This window comes from Heteronotia binoei, chromosome 9 (genome assembly GCF_032191835.1).
Source record: "Heteronotia binoei isolate CCM8104 ecotype False Entrance Well chromosome 9, APGP_CSIRO_Hbin_v1, whole genome shotgun sequence".
In the NCBI taxonomy this organism is placed as follows: Eukaryota; Metazoa; Chordata; class Lepidosauria; order Squamata; family Gekkonidae; genus Heteronotia; species Heteronotia binoei.
In genome coordinates, this window is record NC_083231.1 from 22,553,769 (window position 1) to 22,572,003 (window position 18,235).

Sequence of the window (18,235 nt, forward strand, 5' to 3'; positions counted from 1 at the left end):
GGCCTTGGGTTGCTCGATCCAGTTTGGGGGAAACTCCTGATGTAGGGGTGGAGCCTGGGAAGGTCTCGAAAGGGTAGAATGACGGAAGAGTCCGCCCCCCGAAGCATCTCTTTTTCCTCTAGGGAACTGCGTAATACCAAAGAGGTAACAAAATGCCCAAGCCGACTACTAGGGTTGCCAAGTCCAATTCAAGTTCCCAGCAGACATTTCCTCCCCTCCCCCCCGCTTTCTGATGACCCTGAAGCGGGGGGAGGGCCTCCAATCCGGGAGATCCCCTGCCCCCACCTGGGGATTGGCAACCCTACCGACTACCGAAGCAGCACAGCTTTTAGAACAGCTTCTGGGGAAGGGTCTGTGCGGGCGCTCATCATTAGGATGCGCTTTTGCAGCTTAAAGGAAAAACTAGCCAGTTTCCCTCGCCAGAAAAGTTAATTATTCTATACGCACCGCCCTCCCTTCCAACTTTGCCCTTTTCCAACTTTGTCCAGCCTTCCCTGCACAATAGCCGTTGAGGGCCCCGCCTTTAGAGAACAGATTGTATAACCGGGCCTAGATTATGTAGTTCGTTTACCCAACCGAGAGCGCTGGATCTTTGCAAGACGCCTGCCCTGCGGCTGGAGAGGAGACAAGTCCACGGCGGCCTTGAAGCGGAAGAAGGGAGGCGAGGCAGCGCGAAGCGAGAAGGAGCGCGGATTGCGAAGGACGCCTGCGGTGAGCTCATGCAATGCTGACTTTACGTTCTTAAAAGACATGCTGGGGTTGCACGCGGTCTTTCCGACTTGAAAGGCCTCCCCGCTGGGGCGCGCGTGTGAAAAAGCAGGGCGCTGCCTGCCTTTTGCGTGACTCAGCCTGAATCTCAAAAAGTCATTTCCAGGATTGAGCCCGCTGAAAACAAATCCGGTGCCGCTCTACACGTTAACACTTTCCCGGGGCGGCGCGCTGCTGCTGCTGCTGCTTGCGTGAAGCGCGGAACTGATGGAGCGGTGCCGAAAAAGTGCCCGTGCAGCTGTTGAGCCGGGTCAAAATAGTCGCGACGGCGGGAGATTTCTGAGCAGTGGCCCAGGAGGGGGGGGGGGTTAAGAAGGGTCAAACCTCTCCTCTTGTGTGTTTTTCCTGATGCAAATCGCTCCCTCCGTTGCTTTATGTCCCCCCGCCGCTCTGGCAAATAATTTCAGAGAAAGTACTTTGCAGTTGCACCAGGAAATGGATGAAATCTCTCCAGTCCTAAACTCCCCTCCCTCCTATTAATACTGGGTGACGCTACCTTCGCTTCTGTTGGTGTTTCCCGTGTAGTGAGACAAGGAAAGGGGGAGGGGGGAGAGTAGCCCACCTATGGATTTTCATCACTACCTGAACATGGCCGTTCTGAGTGATCTATAGGTATAGGTGAAGTTTGGCTTATTGCGCATGCACAACTTACTACAGAGAATCCAAGCAGCCAAGCCTTTGAGCTTGACTTTGGATTCTGTGCCTGCTTGTACACGCACCATTCTTTTTTCTCCAGTGTATTTATTCTGCGGCTACAACAAAAGAAAAAAAATGCAGTTTTTCTTAATTGGGATGAGAGAGGGCAGGCCAGCCACCACAGCTCTGTGCTGCCTTTTCCTGCCACCTATTTAAACTGGGCAGCAGGGCAGCCCAGCCAGGATTGTTGTGTCTGTGGGGTGCCAACACTGAAGTGCTTTCTTACAAATAATTATTCGCAACCTGACTTGTAGAAGCATTAAAAAAAAATCTGCTCTGTCCAATCAAACACCATAACAGAAGCGCCTGAGGGGCCATCAGCTAATCAGGAAATTTGATATACGTAAGTATTTCTGTTGTTACACTCAAGCTGTGGTCACACACACTAAACAATCCACTTTCAGTGCACTTTGCAACTGGGTTTTGCCAGTTCACACAGTAAAATCCAGTTGTAAAGTGCACTGAAAGTGGATTGTTTTGTGTGTGTGACTGCAGCCACAAAATACCGAAGAAAGAGAGAAGGGCTAAAAACCTCCACTTCAGCTGGCTTGTGTGAAGTCTAGCTTAGAATAGACCAAGGATGGCCAAACTGCAGCTCAGGAGCCACATGTGGTTTTTGAAGTCCCCAACACCCTATCAGCTAGCTTGGAGAAGACAGTTCTCTCTCCATACCAGCCAGCAGCTTGGAAAATGCATTTAAAGTTAAAGTTGCTTTCTTCCCATCTCTGTAAAATGCATTTAAAGTTTCTTTCCATCTATCCCTCCTCCGTCTATTTGCCTTCCTTCCTTCCTTCCTTCCTTCCTTCCTTGTAGCTCTCAAACATCTGAGGCTTATGTCTTACAACTCCCAAACATCTGACATTTATTCAATGTGGCTGTTATGTTAAGCAAGTTTGGCCACTCCTGGAAAAGACCATCCTGAGTTGGATGGACTGAAGGTGTGATGTGATACAAGACAAATATATCAGCGCGGTAAAAGCAACAATAGAATGAGCATTTATGAAATTGTCTTAAAACTGATATTTAACTGTTTTTATTTTAGGATACTTGGTTTGGCTGAGGTTGATTTCCCCCCCTGGTGACTATGGCTTCTGTCCCAGACAATCAGCAAGTCCAGGCCTCTTCCCTTGACCAAAAAGACCAGGTTTGTTGCTCTTGTTCGTTCGTAGGCGAAGTATGAGATTTGCGTTGGGGCTGAGACTTCTGTGACCGCACAGATGTCATAAGAGCTTTGCTTTCTGGTACGCTGATAATGAGAAGACAAGCCATCATTGGCTAATAAACTAGACTGGCAGGAAAGACGTGGTCAGGGCAGGACCTCTGTGCCTCCTATGCACAGTGGTAGAAGGTGATGTCCCTAATGGATCCTAGTTTAATGCTATGTAAAGTCTTTAATTCAGGGGTGTCGAACTCATTTGTTATGGGGGCCAGATCTGACATAAATGAGACCTTGTTGAGCCAGGCCATGTGTGTCATAAAATGTGATGCCAGGAAGTAGAGATACAAGGACCCAGAGGTGCTTTCTTTGTATCTCTCTTGTGGGATCAAGGGAACTGGGCAAAGGAAGCTCTGGCTCTTTCCCTCGCTCCCCAGGGGACGAGGAGGGGGAGGAACCTCAGTCAATAGAAGGAAGAGGGTATTAGCTCAGTAGCTCTGCTGTGTGATTGAGAGAGCTTGGTAAAGCAAGCTCTCCCTCCCCACCCTTCCTCCTGAGGGAGGAGCCTCAGCCAATGGAGAAAATAGCAGCTTTGCTCTGTAACTCCTGTGCGATTGAGCAAGCCTAGCAAAGCAAGATGTGATGAAGAAGGAAGGAAGCAAAAGGGAGAAGGAAGCAGACTTGCTTGAGGGGCTGACAGGAGCCCTCCAGGGGCCTGTTTCGGCTCTCAGGCTGCATGTTTGACACCCCTGACATAGACCATCAGGGTGTGGTGAAAGGGGAAAGATGTAGTGTCTGCAGGTGATAGTATTTACAGAAAGTAAAAGACATTAATGCACTTAAATATAGATTGTTATTAAGAAGTGTGTAATTATCAATGAAAATTGCAGGGGGGTGGGGAGAGGAATGGTCAGTCTTGTGCTTTAAACTTTTGTGATGTATTTGTTTAGGTAATTTATGTGCTGTCTATCTAGAGACCTGATACATGTTCTGTCAGTTCACTGGATGGGGCCATGGCTCAGTGATAGAGCACCTGCTTTGCATGCAGAAGATCTCACATTCAATCGGTAGCATCTCCAGCTAAAAGGATCAGGTAGCAGGTGATACTCAAGGCTTCGGTCCAAGACCCTAGTGAGCCTCCACCTGTTACAGTAGACAAGCTGTCCTTGACAGACCAGTGGCCTGACTTAGTGTAAGGCAGTTTTATGTATTCATATTTGGGACATGCATGTTTGATTGAATTGTTAATGACGTGTTGGACCAGGGGTGTCAAACTCATTTGTTGTGAGGGCCTGATCTGGCATAAATGAGACCTTGTTGAGCCAGGCCGTGTGTGTCATAAAGTATAATGCCAGGTAGGGGAGATACAAACTTTATTAAGGACACAACCACAATTAAAGATTTTTTAAAAACCCTTAAAATAAAACATGATTTAAAAATTAGCACTCTTGCAATATTTTGTTTATTTAACAGTTTCTGATAACTGACACTTGTTGCTCTGAATTATTGCATCATCTAGATCAGGGGTGTCAAACTCATTTGTTACGAGGGCCGGATCTGACTTAAATGAAACTTTGTCAGGTCAGGCCAGGCCATGTTGGGCAGGGCCATGTGTGTACCTATTTAAGATTAGGTATCAGAGATATAAACTTTATAAGGGACACAGAAAAACACAATTAAAGATTTGTTAAAAACCTTAAAACATGCTTAAAACATTAGCACTCTTTGGTCTTAAAGGTGCTTTCTTTGTATCTCTCCCATGCAATCCAAGGAACTGGGCAAAGAAAGCTCTGGCTCTTTCCTTCCTTCCCCAGGGGACCAGGAGAGGAAGGAGCTTTAGCCAATATAAGGAACAGAGGCTTGGCTCAGTAGGTCTGCTGTGCGATTGAGAGACGTCACAGTATAGACGGGACCACGGAGGAGAAACTAAGCCACAACAAAGAAAAAACGCTCCGTGTAAAAGCACAATTCTGACTTGTTATGAATAATAAATGTCAAAATACAAAAAGAGTATCAACAGTACACAGCATCTCAGTCATGCACAAAGTTAAAACCTCATAAAACCTCATAAGTGCTCTTGCTGTCCTTATGTGACTCAAAACCACTATATTACATTCAGTGCAGTGTTTAAGAAAAAGGTCCAACGGAGAACCGGTCCGCTTTGCAAGCTGTTTCGGATCTCAGATCCTTCTTCTTGGGACCAATCTTGTATGCTGTGTGCATTTTTCTAGGTCCAGTAGTGCCAAAAATTATTCAGTCATCAGCCATGTCAGTCCAAAGTTCCTAGCTTTCTATAATTTTCACACTTAATAGCGAGAACCCCATAGATAATACATTCCTTGTCAGCAAAGCAGGGGCGCCTGCTGTATTAATTTGCTGACAAGGAATGTATTAACTATGGCGTTCCCGCTATTAAGCATGAAAATTAGAGAAAGCTAGGAACTTTGGACTGACATGGCTGATGACTGAATAATTTTTGGCACTACTGGACCTAGAAAATTGCACACAATATGCAAGATTGGTCCCAAGAAGAAGGATATGAGATCCGAAACGGCTTGCAAAACGGACCGGTTCTCTGTTGGACCTTTTTCTTAAACATTGCACTGAATGTAATATAGTGGTTTTGAGCCACATAAGGACAGGAGGAACATTGTGGAACTTATGAGGTTTTAACTTTGTGCATGACAGATGCTATGTACTGTTGATACTCTTTTTGTATTTTGACATTTATTATTCATAACAAGTCAGAATTGTGTTTTTACATGGGGAATTTTTTCTTTGTTTTGCGATTGAGAGAGCCTGGCAAAGCAAGCTCTCCCTCCCCTCCTTCCTTCTCAAGGGAGGAGTCTCAGCCAATGGAGAAAATAGATGTTTTGCTGTGTACCTCCTGTGCAACTGAGCAAGCCTTGCAAATAAAGCTGTTATGCTGAAGGGAGTAAGAGAGAGGGAAAAGGAAGCAGATGACAGCCACTGGCTTGAGGGCCTGATAGGAGCTCTCTGAGGGCCTGATATGGCCCCCGGGCAGCATGTTTGACACTCCTGATCTAGATGCAGTATATAGAAACTGTGCTGTAGCAATCTTGAATATGCTATTCAAGCATTGTTCAGGTGTATATCTATAAGTTGCAAACCTACTTTTGATTTAGTGACATTCATTACAAAAATCTCATGGTCAATGCTTTGAGTCTAAGACCCAGGGGAAAACATGAAATATCTGGGCATTGTGAGCTTTTGTACCTAAGTTGTTTCATGAACTGGTCAGCCAGTAGAGAAAGCAGAGGCTTTACTCTGTAACTGCTGTGCAGTTGAGCAAGCCTAGCAAAGCAAGTGGTGATGCAGAAGAAAGCAAGAGAGAGAGAATGAAGCAGACAACAGTGAGTTGCTCATGGGCCTGAAAGGAGCCCTCCAGGGGCCTGATCCGGTGCTTGGGCCACACGTTTGAACCCCTTCTGGTAAACTATTTCAGATGGTCTTGCAAGCTTTATAAAACGGAGTGTTCTCTATTTATTTTCTTAAATTTTAATGGAAACATTTTAGTTTAATTATGCAGAAACCTTAATTAGACTTTAGCAAGGCACATGAAGATGACAATAAAATCTTCTCTTCCCCTCTTTATAACTCAACCTGGTTATCCTTCTAAAACTATCTATCTTTGTTTTCAGAATCTGCTCCATTCTCCAACTTCAAATGTTAGAATTGAAGACATTGAAAGCATCCGTCGAGAGTGTAAAGAGGAAAGTTTTTGGCACAGAGGTACATAACTTTATTTTTCTACTCCTGGCTTGCTTTGTTACGGGTAGCCTCCATGGAAATTGCTGGAGTGCTGCTCAGTCTGGCTCAACTATGCGTCAAATACACAGTATTTGAATCCAGAAGTTGCTGGATGCTTTCCCAGAATGATTGTGTGGATACAGATAGAACTATAATTTGCTTATTTACTTTAACATTTGTGTGAAGCATAGTAGAAATCCATAATAAATCAAGTTAAAAACATTAAATAAATAGGACCAACATTAAGCAATGTCACTAAAACAATTCTTACCTAATTAGGTATTAAGAGCATGGGTAAACAGGATAGATTTCATCTGGAGACTAATAGATGACAGTTTGGCATCAGGAGACAATGAGAGGGAAGTTCCCCAATTTAGAGAGTTTCCATAGCCCCTCTTGTAACTATCTGACTAAACTCTGAAGCTGGAAGCACTCAAAAAAAATTCAGTAGATCTACCATGTTTTTATGAGGCCTCCAAGGAGCTCACAATATTTCTAAAGATACGTGGTGGTTCTTTATTTTAATCCTTGTATCAACTCTGTGAGGTAGATTAGACTGAAAGAAAGAGTGACTGGGTGACGCTCACCAAATAGCCTCTTGGCAGAGTAAGTATTTGAACCCAGGTCTGTCTAGTTTCCGTCTTACACTCTAACCGCTGTATCACGTTGGCTGGCTGTGTTAATAAGTGGTACTTAAGATTACAACTACTCATGTGATCACATATGGTAAGCATCACCCCTAGGCTATCAAGCTTTACAAAAAGTTGCTGTATTTCCTTTTCTCCCTTACCTTTGAGAACAAAAATAATGAACTAGCAAATGTTTTGATAAGCCAGTAGTTAATATTTTCAGGAACTGATTTTTTTTTTCATCCCTTTCATAGAATCATGGAGCTGGAAGGGGCTGTACAGATCATCTAGTCTAACCCCCTGCTCTATCATTTGTGTGTACCTTGATCCATACATGGATTTTTCATGGTGGAAGATGGCTTCAGCAGGCATAGTAGTTGATTCACATATGCCTCCTGATGCTCACCTGTCCCCACTGAATGTGCCTTTTTTATGCAAATAGGAATTCACTTTCTCATATTAGTACTCAAACAGTACTGGGAGTGTATTACAAAGGCTGTCTTTATTTAATGAATATGCATCAAATGGGGAAACTATAATATGCCTTTTTTTTTGTTAAATTTACTGTTGCAAGCAAAATGAAGATATAACCAAGTAAAGGAAAATGTAATTAGTAACCCAAAATATCCAGTCTAAATAATTTAAAATTGAAATGAAATTGAAAATGTAAATGTGATTGTCTTAAAACTACCTCTGATATCTGTTTTATGTATTTATGATTTTTTTTAATTGGTAAACATTTTTCTGTAATTAAGGTTTAATTTAATAAACTATAAAGATGTATGGGGGGGGGGAAGTTACCCAAAGTATAAAGAGAGTTAAAAAAAAACCCCACAGGATCTCTGCAACTGCTCTAAATATGTGTTTTGTTCCACTGTTTGCAGGTCTTCCTCTGTCTCTTGGAAGTATGCTTGTTGTTCAAGGACTAGTGGCCAACGGTAAATGGATTTGGGTTTTTTTTTTTTAAGTGTGAAAAACTTTCTAGGATTGTCAGTTGTTGGCTACTGAAATTTTTTGTAGCTACTGAAAACAGCAAAGCTCAATGTGGAGGAAATTTGAACTCTAGAAATCTGGTGATCCAAAGATGGTTGAGGAGCCCCGTGGCACAGAGTGGTAAGCTGCAGTACTGCAGTCCAAGCTCTGCTCATGACCTGAATTCAATCCCAGCAGAAGCTGGGTTCAGGTAGCTGACTCCAGGTTGACTCAGCCTTCCATCCTTCTGAGGTCAGTAAAATTAGTACCCAGCTTGCTGAGGATAGATGTAGATGACTGGGGAAGGCAATGGCAAACCACCCCATTAAAAGTCTGCCAAGAAAACGTCCTGATGTGATGTCACCCCATGGGTCAGTTTGCATAGTTTGCACATGGTGTTTGCACAGGGAACTATCTTTATTTTTTAAAAGATGGTTGGTTGAAAGATCATGATGGAGAATAAAACTACACCATTCTGACGGGCTTTCTAATGTAGGAACTCTTTGGGCCAATTTCAGACATTATACAGAGATGTCCCTGGATTTGCCACTGAATGTATATTCAGTAGGGAGCTCCCTGACAAGTATATCTGAATGGTACAGGTGATTGGCATATTTACATTTATGTTTTTAAATGAACACTTAGGATATCTGGGTTATGCATCCAAAAATGCAAGGGGCTGAATTCAGCCAGCTTTTCTGCTGGTGAAAAAGAAAAGAGGTATCCTGTTAGACTGCCCAAGGATGCTATGTTATGTATGATCACATTTTGTTTCTCTCTCTGTCTTTTTTTTTTACTCCATAATCCACCTTGAGTCTCAGTGAGAATGGTAGGCTATAAATAAGCTAAGTGCATATTTGGAGAATCATGGGATCTTCATGTACAAAAGCCATGTGGGATTTGGGGGGGCGGGGGGTGGTATAGTATGGAGGATATATCTCAGATTGACTGAAAAACCTGTCTGGATTCAACCCAATGTGTGTTATGGCCTTCACTTTACAATAGCACTGAAACTTGCCTTCTAAATGGTGTTACAGTAAATCTGGAAATAAACATGTTGGGAAACTATGAGTTTTTTAAAGGGGTATGCCCCCTATAATTTTCTCTCATGATTCTTATATAGGTATCTATGGGAACAGGTGTTTATTTTTTTCAAAGAGTTCTTTCCAGTTTTCTTCATACAAATTTTGTGTCACTGACATTGGCAACTAACGATTGACTTCCTCATACTAGATATTTAAATACCAGGTATTTATTTACTTTAAAAGGTAAAGGTAGCCCCCTGTGCAAGCACCAGTCATTTCCGACTCTGGGGTGACGTTGCTTTCACGTTTTCATGGCAGACTTTCTACGGGGTGGTTTGCCATTGCCTTCCCCAGTCATCTACACTTCCCCCCACCCCCAGCAAGCTGGGTACTCATTTTACCAACTTCGGAAGGATGGAAGGCTGAGTCAACCTGGAGCCGGCTACCTGAACCAGCTTCCGCTGGGATTGAACTCAGGTCATGAGCAGAGGGCTCCGACTACAGTACTGCAGCTTTACCATTCTGCGCCATGGGGCTCTTTATTTATTTACTTACTGGTATTTATTTGCTTATGTGTATTAGAAAGTTAATTATAACTCAACTAAAAGAGCAAAATTTCAAAAAAACCTGAGAAGCTGTTCAGCAATTTTGCATTTTTTTGCATGTTGTAAATCACTGAGCTTTTGTAATTGAAAATTAGCATAAATGAATGCAGTTGTTTCATGTTGGACAATAATGCTGTGTTATCTTGAGACAACATTTATAATTGGAGATTACCCTAGCAGCACTTTGTACACTGAAGGATTTTTACTCTCTCAAACAATGCAGAAGCTTGCTGTGTTGTTAACTGATAATATAGAAGTCTGCTTCTAATCACTGAAATTATGTGTTCCAGGTACTTTCAAAGCAAGCCCTAGATTTGGAGCACTGCCTAAAATGGCACGTAAGTCTGAAAACTGATTTTAAAGTTCAAATGGGAAAGATAAGAACCGTTCAGTTAGTTTGTTATTATGCTCCCACTTGGAGCATATCTGTCTAAGAGCACTTCTAGCATCCTGAGAATCTTAATTTTTAGTATTAGCCAAAAGCAGTTTTGTAGATGTTGTTGCTACAGAAGGAACTCTGAAATCATGATGAAGGCTAAAGTCATTGGACTTTAAAAGATGTAACCGTGTCTAGGATTACTGCCAGTCACCTTCGTGCAGCTGATGATCCCTGCCCATCTTTGCTTTCTACTAGTCAGTTTGATATTATGTTCTGAATTTATTATGGCTTTATATTTATTATTTTTAATTTATTTTAGTATATTTCTATTCCGCCCATTCCCTGTAAGGCTCAGGGTGGAGTACAACATACGATAAAACACAGTCACAAAACCTTTATTGGCATAACCACATGATAAAACAATAAAATACAATAAAAACATTCTAGAAACAGACAACTCAACAGCACTCAGATTACCATGTCATCACATATTGCCCAGGCTAGCTGTCTCACATCATGATCTCTCATAAAGATGGCAGTTTTTCCTAGCACAGATGACAGTGCTGACTGGGGAGGCCAACCTGATCAAGAATAGACACCCGCAGCCTCAACTAAAAGCCTGGCAGAACAGCTCCATTTTACAGGCCCTATGGAAGGCTAATAAGCCAGGTAGGGCCCGGATCTCAATAGGGAGCTGATTCTACCAGGTTGGGGCCAGGACTGAAAAAGCCCTGGCCCTAGTTGAGGCAAGGCGGGCGTCTCTTGGACCGGGGATGGCCAACAGATGTTGGGAGGCCGAACGTAATGACCTCCTGGGCATATATGGAAGGAGACGGTCCTGCAGGTATGTTGATCCCAGGCTGCGTAAGGCTTTAAACATTAGAACTAAAACCTTGAAGTGGATCCGGTACTTAATGGGCAGCCAGTGCAGACTGTGCAATGCTGGCTGAATGCCCACCCATAAAGGTGTTGCAGTCAGCAGGTGAGTCGCTGCATTCTGCACCTGCTGCAGTTTCTGGATCAGTCTCATGGGTAAGCCAGCGTAGAGCGAGTTACAGTAGTCTAGTCTGGAAACGACCATTGCGTGGATCACTGTAGCCAGGTCCTGGAGGGATAGATATGGTGCTAGCTGCCTGATCTGCCGAAGATAACAAAAGGCAGACCAGGCAACCATCGTGATCTGGGCCTCCATGGAAAGGGAGGCATCCAAGGTCTTGATAATCATTACTTCCCACCGATTGGGTTTTTCTTAGAATGATAGAGCTTGGACAATTAAGTCCAATTCCTGTATTCAAGGAAAGAAGTTGAGTAAACTGTTGCAATCCATACCATATTGCCTAACAAAAGGATGATTGTTAAGTAACTATTACTAGATAATCAAAGCAAGTAAGAAACTTGCATGAGAAGGGGGATATCCTTTAGGGCAGGGATGCCGGGCAGGTGGAAGGGGCAGCGCTGCTGCGACATTTGCATACCCATTTATAGACCCCCGCCAATCAGCTGTTTTCCAGTCCATGAAAAAATTGCCTTCCACGAAACCAGTCCCTGGTACCAAAAGGTTGGGAGCCACTTCTTCCTTAAACTTCTTAGAGTTATCTCTGTGCTCTACAGCAGACTTGCTGTACTTTAACATAAGAGTAGCCATGCTGGATCAGAGCAGTGGTCCATGTATTCTAGCATCCTGTGTCCAACAGTGGCCAAACAGATGCAGTTGGGAGGATCTCATCTGCTGACAGTTCACCAGCATTTGACCATTAACTCCCACCAAACCCATAAGTCCCATCCAGCTATCATATCGAATAGCAAATTTCCACAGATCTCTCCAGCTCCCTTTTTAAATGCCTCCAAGCCAATACATCTTGTGCCACTGAGTTTCACAAGTCAGGTATCCATTGTACACAGGAAGCTGACTCCGACCCTTTGTGTATCAAGATCGCTGTTGCTTCCTCTTAACTCTCCAGAGTCTTAGGCAGAGGTCTTTCACATTATCTATTGTCTGAGTATTTGAACTGGAGATCGGGGCCTTCTGCATGAAAAGCAGATCCCATATCACGGAACCGGGTCACCCAATCCTGTACTAATCATTTGTTCCATTGTTGGAGCCCACTGCACCTTTGAGTGGTTGACACTGATCTAACATTGGCATTGAAGGCTGATGGAACAGGACATTCTTAAGAAGATGAATGTGCCATCAAGATGCAGGCAATGCATGGCGACCAGTGTTCCCTCTAAGCTGAGTTAGTGCGAGCTAGCTCACAGATTTTTATCCTCCAGCTCACACATTTTTGTCTTCGCTCTGGAAGCATGACCCCAGAGCACACTGATTTATGCAGTAGCAGCTTATCATGTTAATGTCAGTAGCTCACAAAGTAGACTTTTTGCCCACAAGACTCTGCAGCTTAGAGGGAACATTGATGGCGACCCCCAACCATGATCCATTCAAGGCAAGAGGTTATCAGAGGTGATCAGCCATGGATGGAGAGACCACTAAGAAAGGCTGGGGTTACTACACGGAGGAAGGCAATGGCCTTCCTTGGTGGTCTCCTATCCAAGAGTGGTGTAGAGTTTAAGAGTGGTGGATTCCAATCTGGAGAACCGGGTTTGATTCCCCACTGCTCTACATGAAGCCAGATGGATGACCTTGAGTCAGTCACAGCTGTCTCAGGGTGTCTGTTGTGGGGAGAGGAAGGCAGTTGCAAGCCATTCTGAGATTTCTTCAGGTAGTAAAAAGCAGACTACGGAAACCAATTTTTCTTCTAGTGACTGGTTGATTCTGCTTAGGTCCCAAGCCCTGATACACTTGATTGCCAGGATGTTATTAACCCTTTCTGAAAACTATGCTCAGGGAAGCATCATAAGGATAAAGCATTGGCTATTCCTGGACTTGCTTTCTTGTCCAGTCATTTTGAGATAATGAAGCAACAGCTTGATCTAAGGAAAGTCCTTCCTAAGTATGGGCTATTTATACAACCATTACATTTGACTATGATGCAGAACAATTCTTTTTCTCTCTCTTTGCAGTTGCTGGTTTCGTAGGTTTTGCTGTCGGGACTATGTCATACATAAGAACATGTCAGAAGAAGTTTGAAAGTATTGGCGTTCAGCCCTTTGGCCCCAAATGGTTTGTCTGGAAAAATGTATATGATGTGGCTTGAATTGATCAAAATCCTAAATATGGAAGGGAGGCATAACAAGGCTGAGATTTCTAGAGTGCAAAAACTGCTGTTTTCAGTTGCATAGGGGACTCATTATCTGGCCTGCAGTCAAGGCTTTCCTCTGTGGGGTTGAACTCCTGTACCTGCATCTCTAGCAGGGGTGGAATTCTAACAGGAGCTCCTTTGCATATTAAGCCAAACCTCCTTGATGTAGCCAATCCTCTAAGAGCTTCCAAGGCTCTTTTTTTGTAAGCTCCAGGAGGATTGGCTACATCAGGAGTGTGTGGCCTAATATGCAAAGGAGCTCCTGCTAGAATTCTACCCCTGGTTGCTAGCATCCTTTCCTTGGGGAAAATTTCTGCCTTAGATTACAGTCCTTTGAAGAGACACAAAGGGATGAGTTTGTGGGCTTCACCCTAGCCAGCTTCCTCAGTCCACAACCTCCCTGCTTGAGAGAGCTCTGGCCTACCTTCTTTTGAAAATCATGGTTGGAGGAACTTTATAGCCAGGAGTTCTACAGGAGGTTTTCAAGCAGAGGCTAAATGGCCATCTGACAGCAATGCTGAGTCTATGAATTTAGGCAGATCATGAAAAGGAGGGCAGTGAGAAGCAGTGTTCCCTCTAAGCTGAGTTAGTGTGAGCTAACTCAGTTTTTTTAGCCTCCAGCTCACACCTTTTCATCTTAGCTCAGGGAAGATGGCCCTAGAGCAAACTAATTTATCCAATAGCTCACAACTTTAATTCCAGTAGCTCACGAAGTAGAATTTTGCTCACAAGACTCCACAGCTTAGTGTGAGTGTTGGTGGAAAGTACTTGTGAATTTCCTGTATTGTACAGGGTGGTGGACTAGATGGCCCTGGAGGTCCCATCCAATTCCATGAACCTGGGAATGGGTTTGAGAAATGGGCTGGGCAGTGTCTCCAACACCTAAGGCTGGCAGCCTGCCTCCTTCTACTACTTCACTCCTGCCTAGGGGTGGCTCCTTGGAGCAGTGCAACCTGTCTTTGCAGTTGCTGGGCCTAGTATGCAGCAACTATCAGAAGGACTGATGCACACCAGTGTTGGCAGTGGCCCAGCGGTGCTCCTCAGCACCAGGGCTGATGAAATCTTGCCTCCTGAGTCCTGCGGTCTGCCCTGGCAAAAGACCCTCATTGCTTGGAGTTAATGATGGGGCAGCCGCTTTTCCACCTGCATACACCTACAAAATATACAGCATGTTACAGTAGCCCTTTACATTCCTGTAAAGCTAAATAAGTACTAAGCAGAAAGTGGCTGCAAGGGGCCTTCTGTTTTTAGCTTAGTTACGTTTAAGTAATGAGTGACTTAGATTACTGCATTTTTTGTCTATAGAGATGAAATGCAATGCAGTTTGAAGGTAAATAGAGAGCTAATGGCATGTAAACAGAGAGATTTGCTGTGTGCTTGACGACATTCAGATCTGGGACCTCTAGTATTTGTTTGCTTAGGCAACAGCTGTTGTTCTACTAAAGTGGATTCAGGTCAGGGAACTCTTCCCACATCAGTTTTTCTGCTGAGTAACAAGGGCATGCTCTTCCCAGGACCCCTTGCGTGCTGCAGGAAATTCTGACAGGTTTAGATACACTTTTGCATATGTAAGGCTGCAATCACACAAGGGCTGTGAACCCCACCCCCCCGCCCTGGACCGGGTGGGGAATCTCTCGGCCAGGAGGTTCTCAACCTGCCAGCCCACATTGGGCCAGCGGGGGGAACCTCCCCCTGTGATGACGTCACCCAGAAGTGATGTCATCAAAATGGCGGCGCCCATGTAGGGCCACTCTAGGTGTTTCTGGGAAAACTCTATGGTTTTCTCAGAAGCTCTAGCCATTTGGGAGGTTAAAACTCTATGGTACTTTTGTACCATACATCCTGAAAGATGCAAGGGGGTTAGATTTATATCCCACCCATTCTACAAAGACTCAAGGCAGCTAACAACATAAAATAAACAATATTGTCTGATGAAGTCTGCTTAAGAGCATCCAAAAGCTTACATTCTGAATAAAACTTAGTTGGTCTTAAAGGTGCACTTGTCTACTGCTTTGTAATATTAAAACAGTAAAACAACCAGATAAATCACATAAAATCAGAATGGTGCTACTTCATATAGTATTTTCCTTTCTCCAAAGCGGCCAGATCCTAGGCAGTTGGTACTAATACGAGATAGATCCAGGTGAGGTGGTGGTCCTCTCCCATTTAGATGTCATATGCCATCCGAAACGAGCATGTACAGATCAGTGTGAATAGAAGAAAGAACAGGTTGGGGGTTGTCTTTCCATTGGAACCCAGGGTAAGAGTAGGGTAGATTACCATGTGTAAGGTCCCTCCCTACTTTTGAGGAAATATCTCAGGATTGGGAAACATTATGTCCAGCCCTTATTTTATATGCACACTCTTCTCTGATGTTTTCAGGCACTGTCCTCATACTTGCAAAGATTGCAAAGCTAAGTTGGAAAAAAGTGAATTGGAAAAATCCAAGACTCCCATTTCTTAAAGGTAAGCTCCACAATTTTTGCAGGATTTTAATATTTAAAGTATCTTATATTTAAATACCTTACAAAAATAGACAAACGTAATCAGCCAAGTTATCATTTGTAACGTGGTGACAAATAATTTTACTAGCTATTTTGCTTTGTTACTACCCAAGTTCAACTTGAAGAACTTTAAGATCAGAATTGACTCCAGGCCAGAAAATGCATTGCTACCTTTACAAACAGAGATATTCAGATGCCTTTAGCTTATTGCTTGGCAATATTCTCCCTTACTGGTTGCTGCCACCATATTCTCTCATTGTGCTCCACCAGAGAAGATAGACTTGGGAACTGGCTAGTATGTATGTGCAGTTTATCACTGAACAATAACATGCAATGATAGACAAATCACAACTCATCTCTTACTTTCAAGTATCCTCACAGATGTACTTAAACCTTGATTTAGTGAAAGTGGCTTTAGACACAACTGAGGAAGTTTTGTCAAACACATAGTCACTCTATATGTCACTGATTCAAAGGAGAACTTGTGAAGGCTACTTCTACAGCCTGTTTGTTTTCCTTTTAACATACGTTTCCCTTTCAAATACATTTAAAATAACTCACTGAGCTAATGATTCTTCTGTCGCTGCTGGAGGATCTACTCAAACAAAGTACATGGAAATAGTTTATGCTGTTCACCCTGTAGAGTGTCTTACTTGCTTCAGTTGGTTGTGTGTGTGGTTTTGTTTTTTTTTAAAACAAGAATGGGGAAGGACGGTGGCTCAGTGGCAGAGCATCTGCTTGGTAAGCAGAAGGTCCCAGGTTCAATCCTCGGCATCTCCAACTAAAAAGGGTCCAGACAAATAGGCCTGAAAACCTCAGATGGAGACCCTGGAGAGCCACTGGTGGTCTGAGTAGACAGTACTGACTTTGATGGACCCAGGGTTTGATTCAGTATAAGGCAGCTTCATATGTTCAAGAATGAGGCACTTGTGAAAGTTAGGGCATTCTATATGATTTAAATCTTCAATTTAGGACAGTTTTCCTCCTGAAGAAATATAGCTATTCTCAGTCCAGCGTCGACGAAACTGTGTTATCAGTGCAGTTCTAAAAAAAAAAAATTATATATTTTTTGTATTTCAGATCTGATTGATTTAAGCAATAGTCATGGTACCTGCTCTACTAAAGCAACAAACTCAGCATTTTGTAAAAAATCTACTTTTAAACCTATTGTATACCTTAAAACGATTTTAAATAAAAAAAATATAAAGTTTAAGAGTTTGTTTTACGTTTCATAGCTGTAGATTGTAAACATTTGACCTTTCAAGAAGATTACCACTGTTGCTTCTCCGAGACTCCTATTCTTTCAATATGGGCTGTGCCATCCAAAACACAGTTACATCCTTCTAACCCTATTTAGGATGGCACTGTAACCATGCTATTCTGTACATTTGTCAGATTGTTACAATACATTGCAAGGATATTTGGATCCAATGTTGAGAAGTTGCCCGAGGTTGTGATTGGTTAACTTACAGCCAAAATGATCTTTTAAGTTTTTTAAGTTTTTAAAATAGGCCACCCATATACCCCTAATAATTAAAAAAAAAAAAACTTAAAAGATCATTTTGGCTGTAAGTTAATAAGTAAGCCTGCTATGAAATGGGACTGTTAAACTACAAGTTGACTAGAAAGAGATTATAATGCAGATAAAGGGATCATGGTTAGAAGGACTCTAGTTTTATTGTTGAAATCTAAGATGGATTTTTACACATTCAAGAGAGAGTTCAATAGACTAAAAAAACGTTCAATTCTGAATTAAGTAGAAGCCTTTTGGAAAGGATCTTCTTGGAAGTCAGCTTTGTATCAGACTGGAAACAAAATTAGAAATAGGAGTTGGCATCAAAAATAGATGTGCTTTTAAAGAGTTCTACACACAACTGGCACTTTATTGTGCAGCAACTCCAATTGTTAAAGGAATACAGAGTTTAAGCTGTTAAACTTGTCTGAATATTCATATAATACAAGGGTAAGCGTTATATTACTCAAATTACCGTTTCCAGGTTTTAAAATAAAAAGGTATCCATTCTAGATTCTTGATCTAGAATGTTTTGTTTCACATTTCTCAAGTTACCTGCAATTTGTCTGCTACCTCTTTTTTATACTAATTGTCAGCATATACTCACTCATCACAAAGTTGTCAGACTTCTTTACTTAAAATTTGTGGACTTGATGTCTTTCAAAGTAGATTTTACTCGTTTATGCATTTTCACACAATCCCATTCAGTACAAGAAGTTTACCACGTTGGCCTATTGTTTGTTCTGTAAAAACGTAACTATTCTTACAGGAAGTGTCAGATACAGTTTATACCACCCTCACATCAAAGTTGGCAACAGGCATGGAAGTAAATGTCACTTAGCATATACAAAAACTGAATCAGTTTCATACGTTCGATGAAACAGTATAGGAACATTCTCGGCCTGAGGATCTAGTACATGAATCAGTGAAAAATCACAAGACATGGAATGCTCCTACAAATGTGACACTGCTTTTTCAGGATCAGCCTATCAATTTAAATTTAATTCCTCTAATTCC

The 18,235-nt window shown here is 42.6% G+C and overlaps 1 protein-coding gene across 1 annotated transcript; it reads left to right on the top strand.

Moving 5' to 3' along the window:
• Nucleotides 1-489: 489 nt before the first annotated feature.
• OCIAD2 (OCIA domain containing 2) lies at nt 490-16,918 on the top strand. The gene is given in 9 exon segments (XM_060246293.1): nt 490-711; nt 2,507-2,608; nt 6,283-6,373; nt 7,905-7,958; nt 9,913-9,960; nt 13,023-13,122; nt 15,584-15,633; nt 15,636-15,667; nt 16,786-16,918. Coding segments are annotated over 8 exon segments (441 nt in total). The 5' UTR covers nt 490-711; nt 2,507-2,548; the 3' UTR covers nt 16,792-16,918.
• Nucleotides 16,919-18,235: the final 1,317 nt, after the last annotated feature.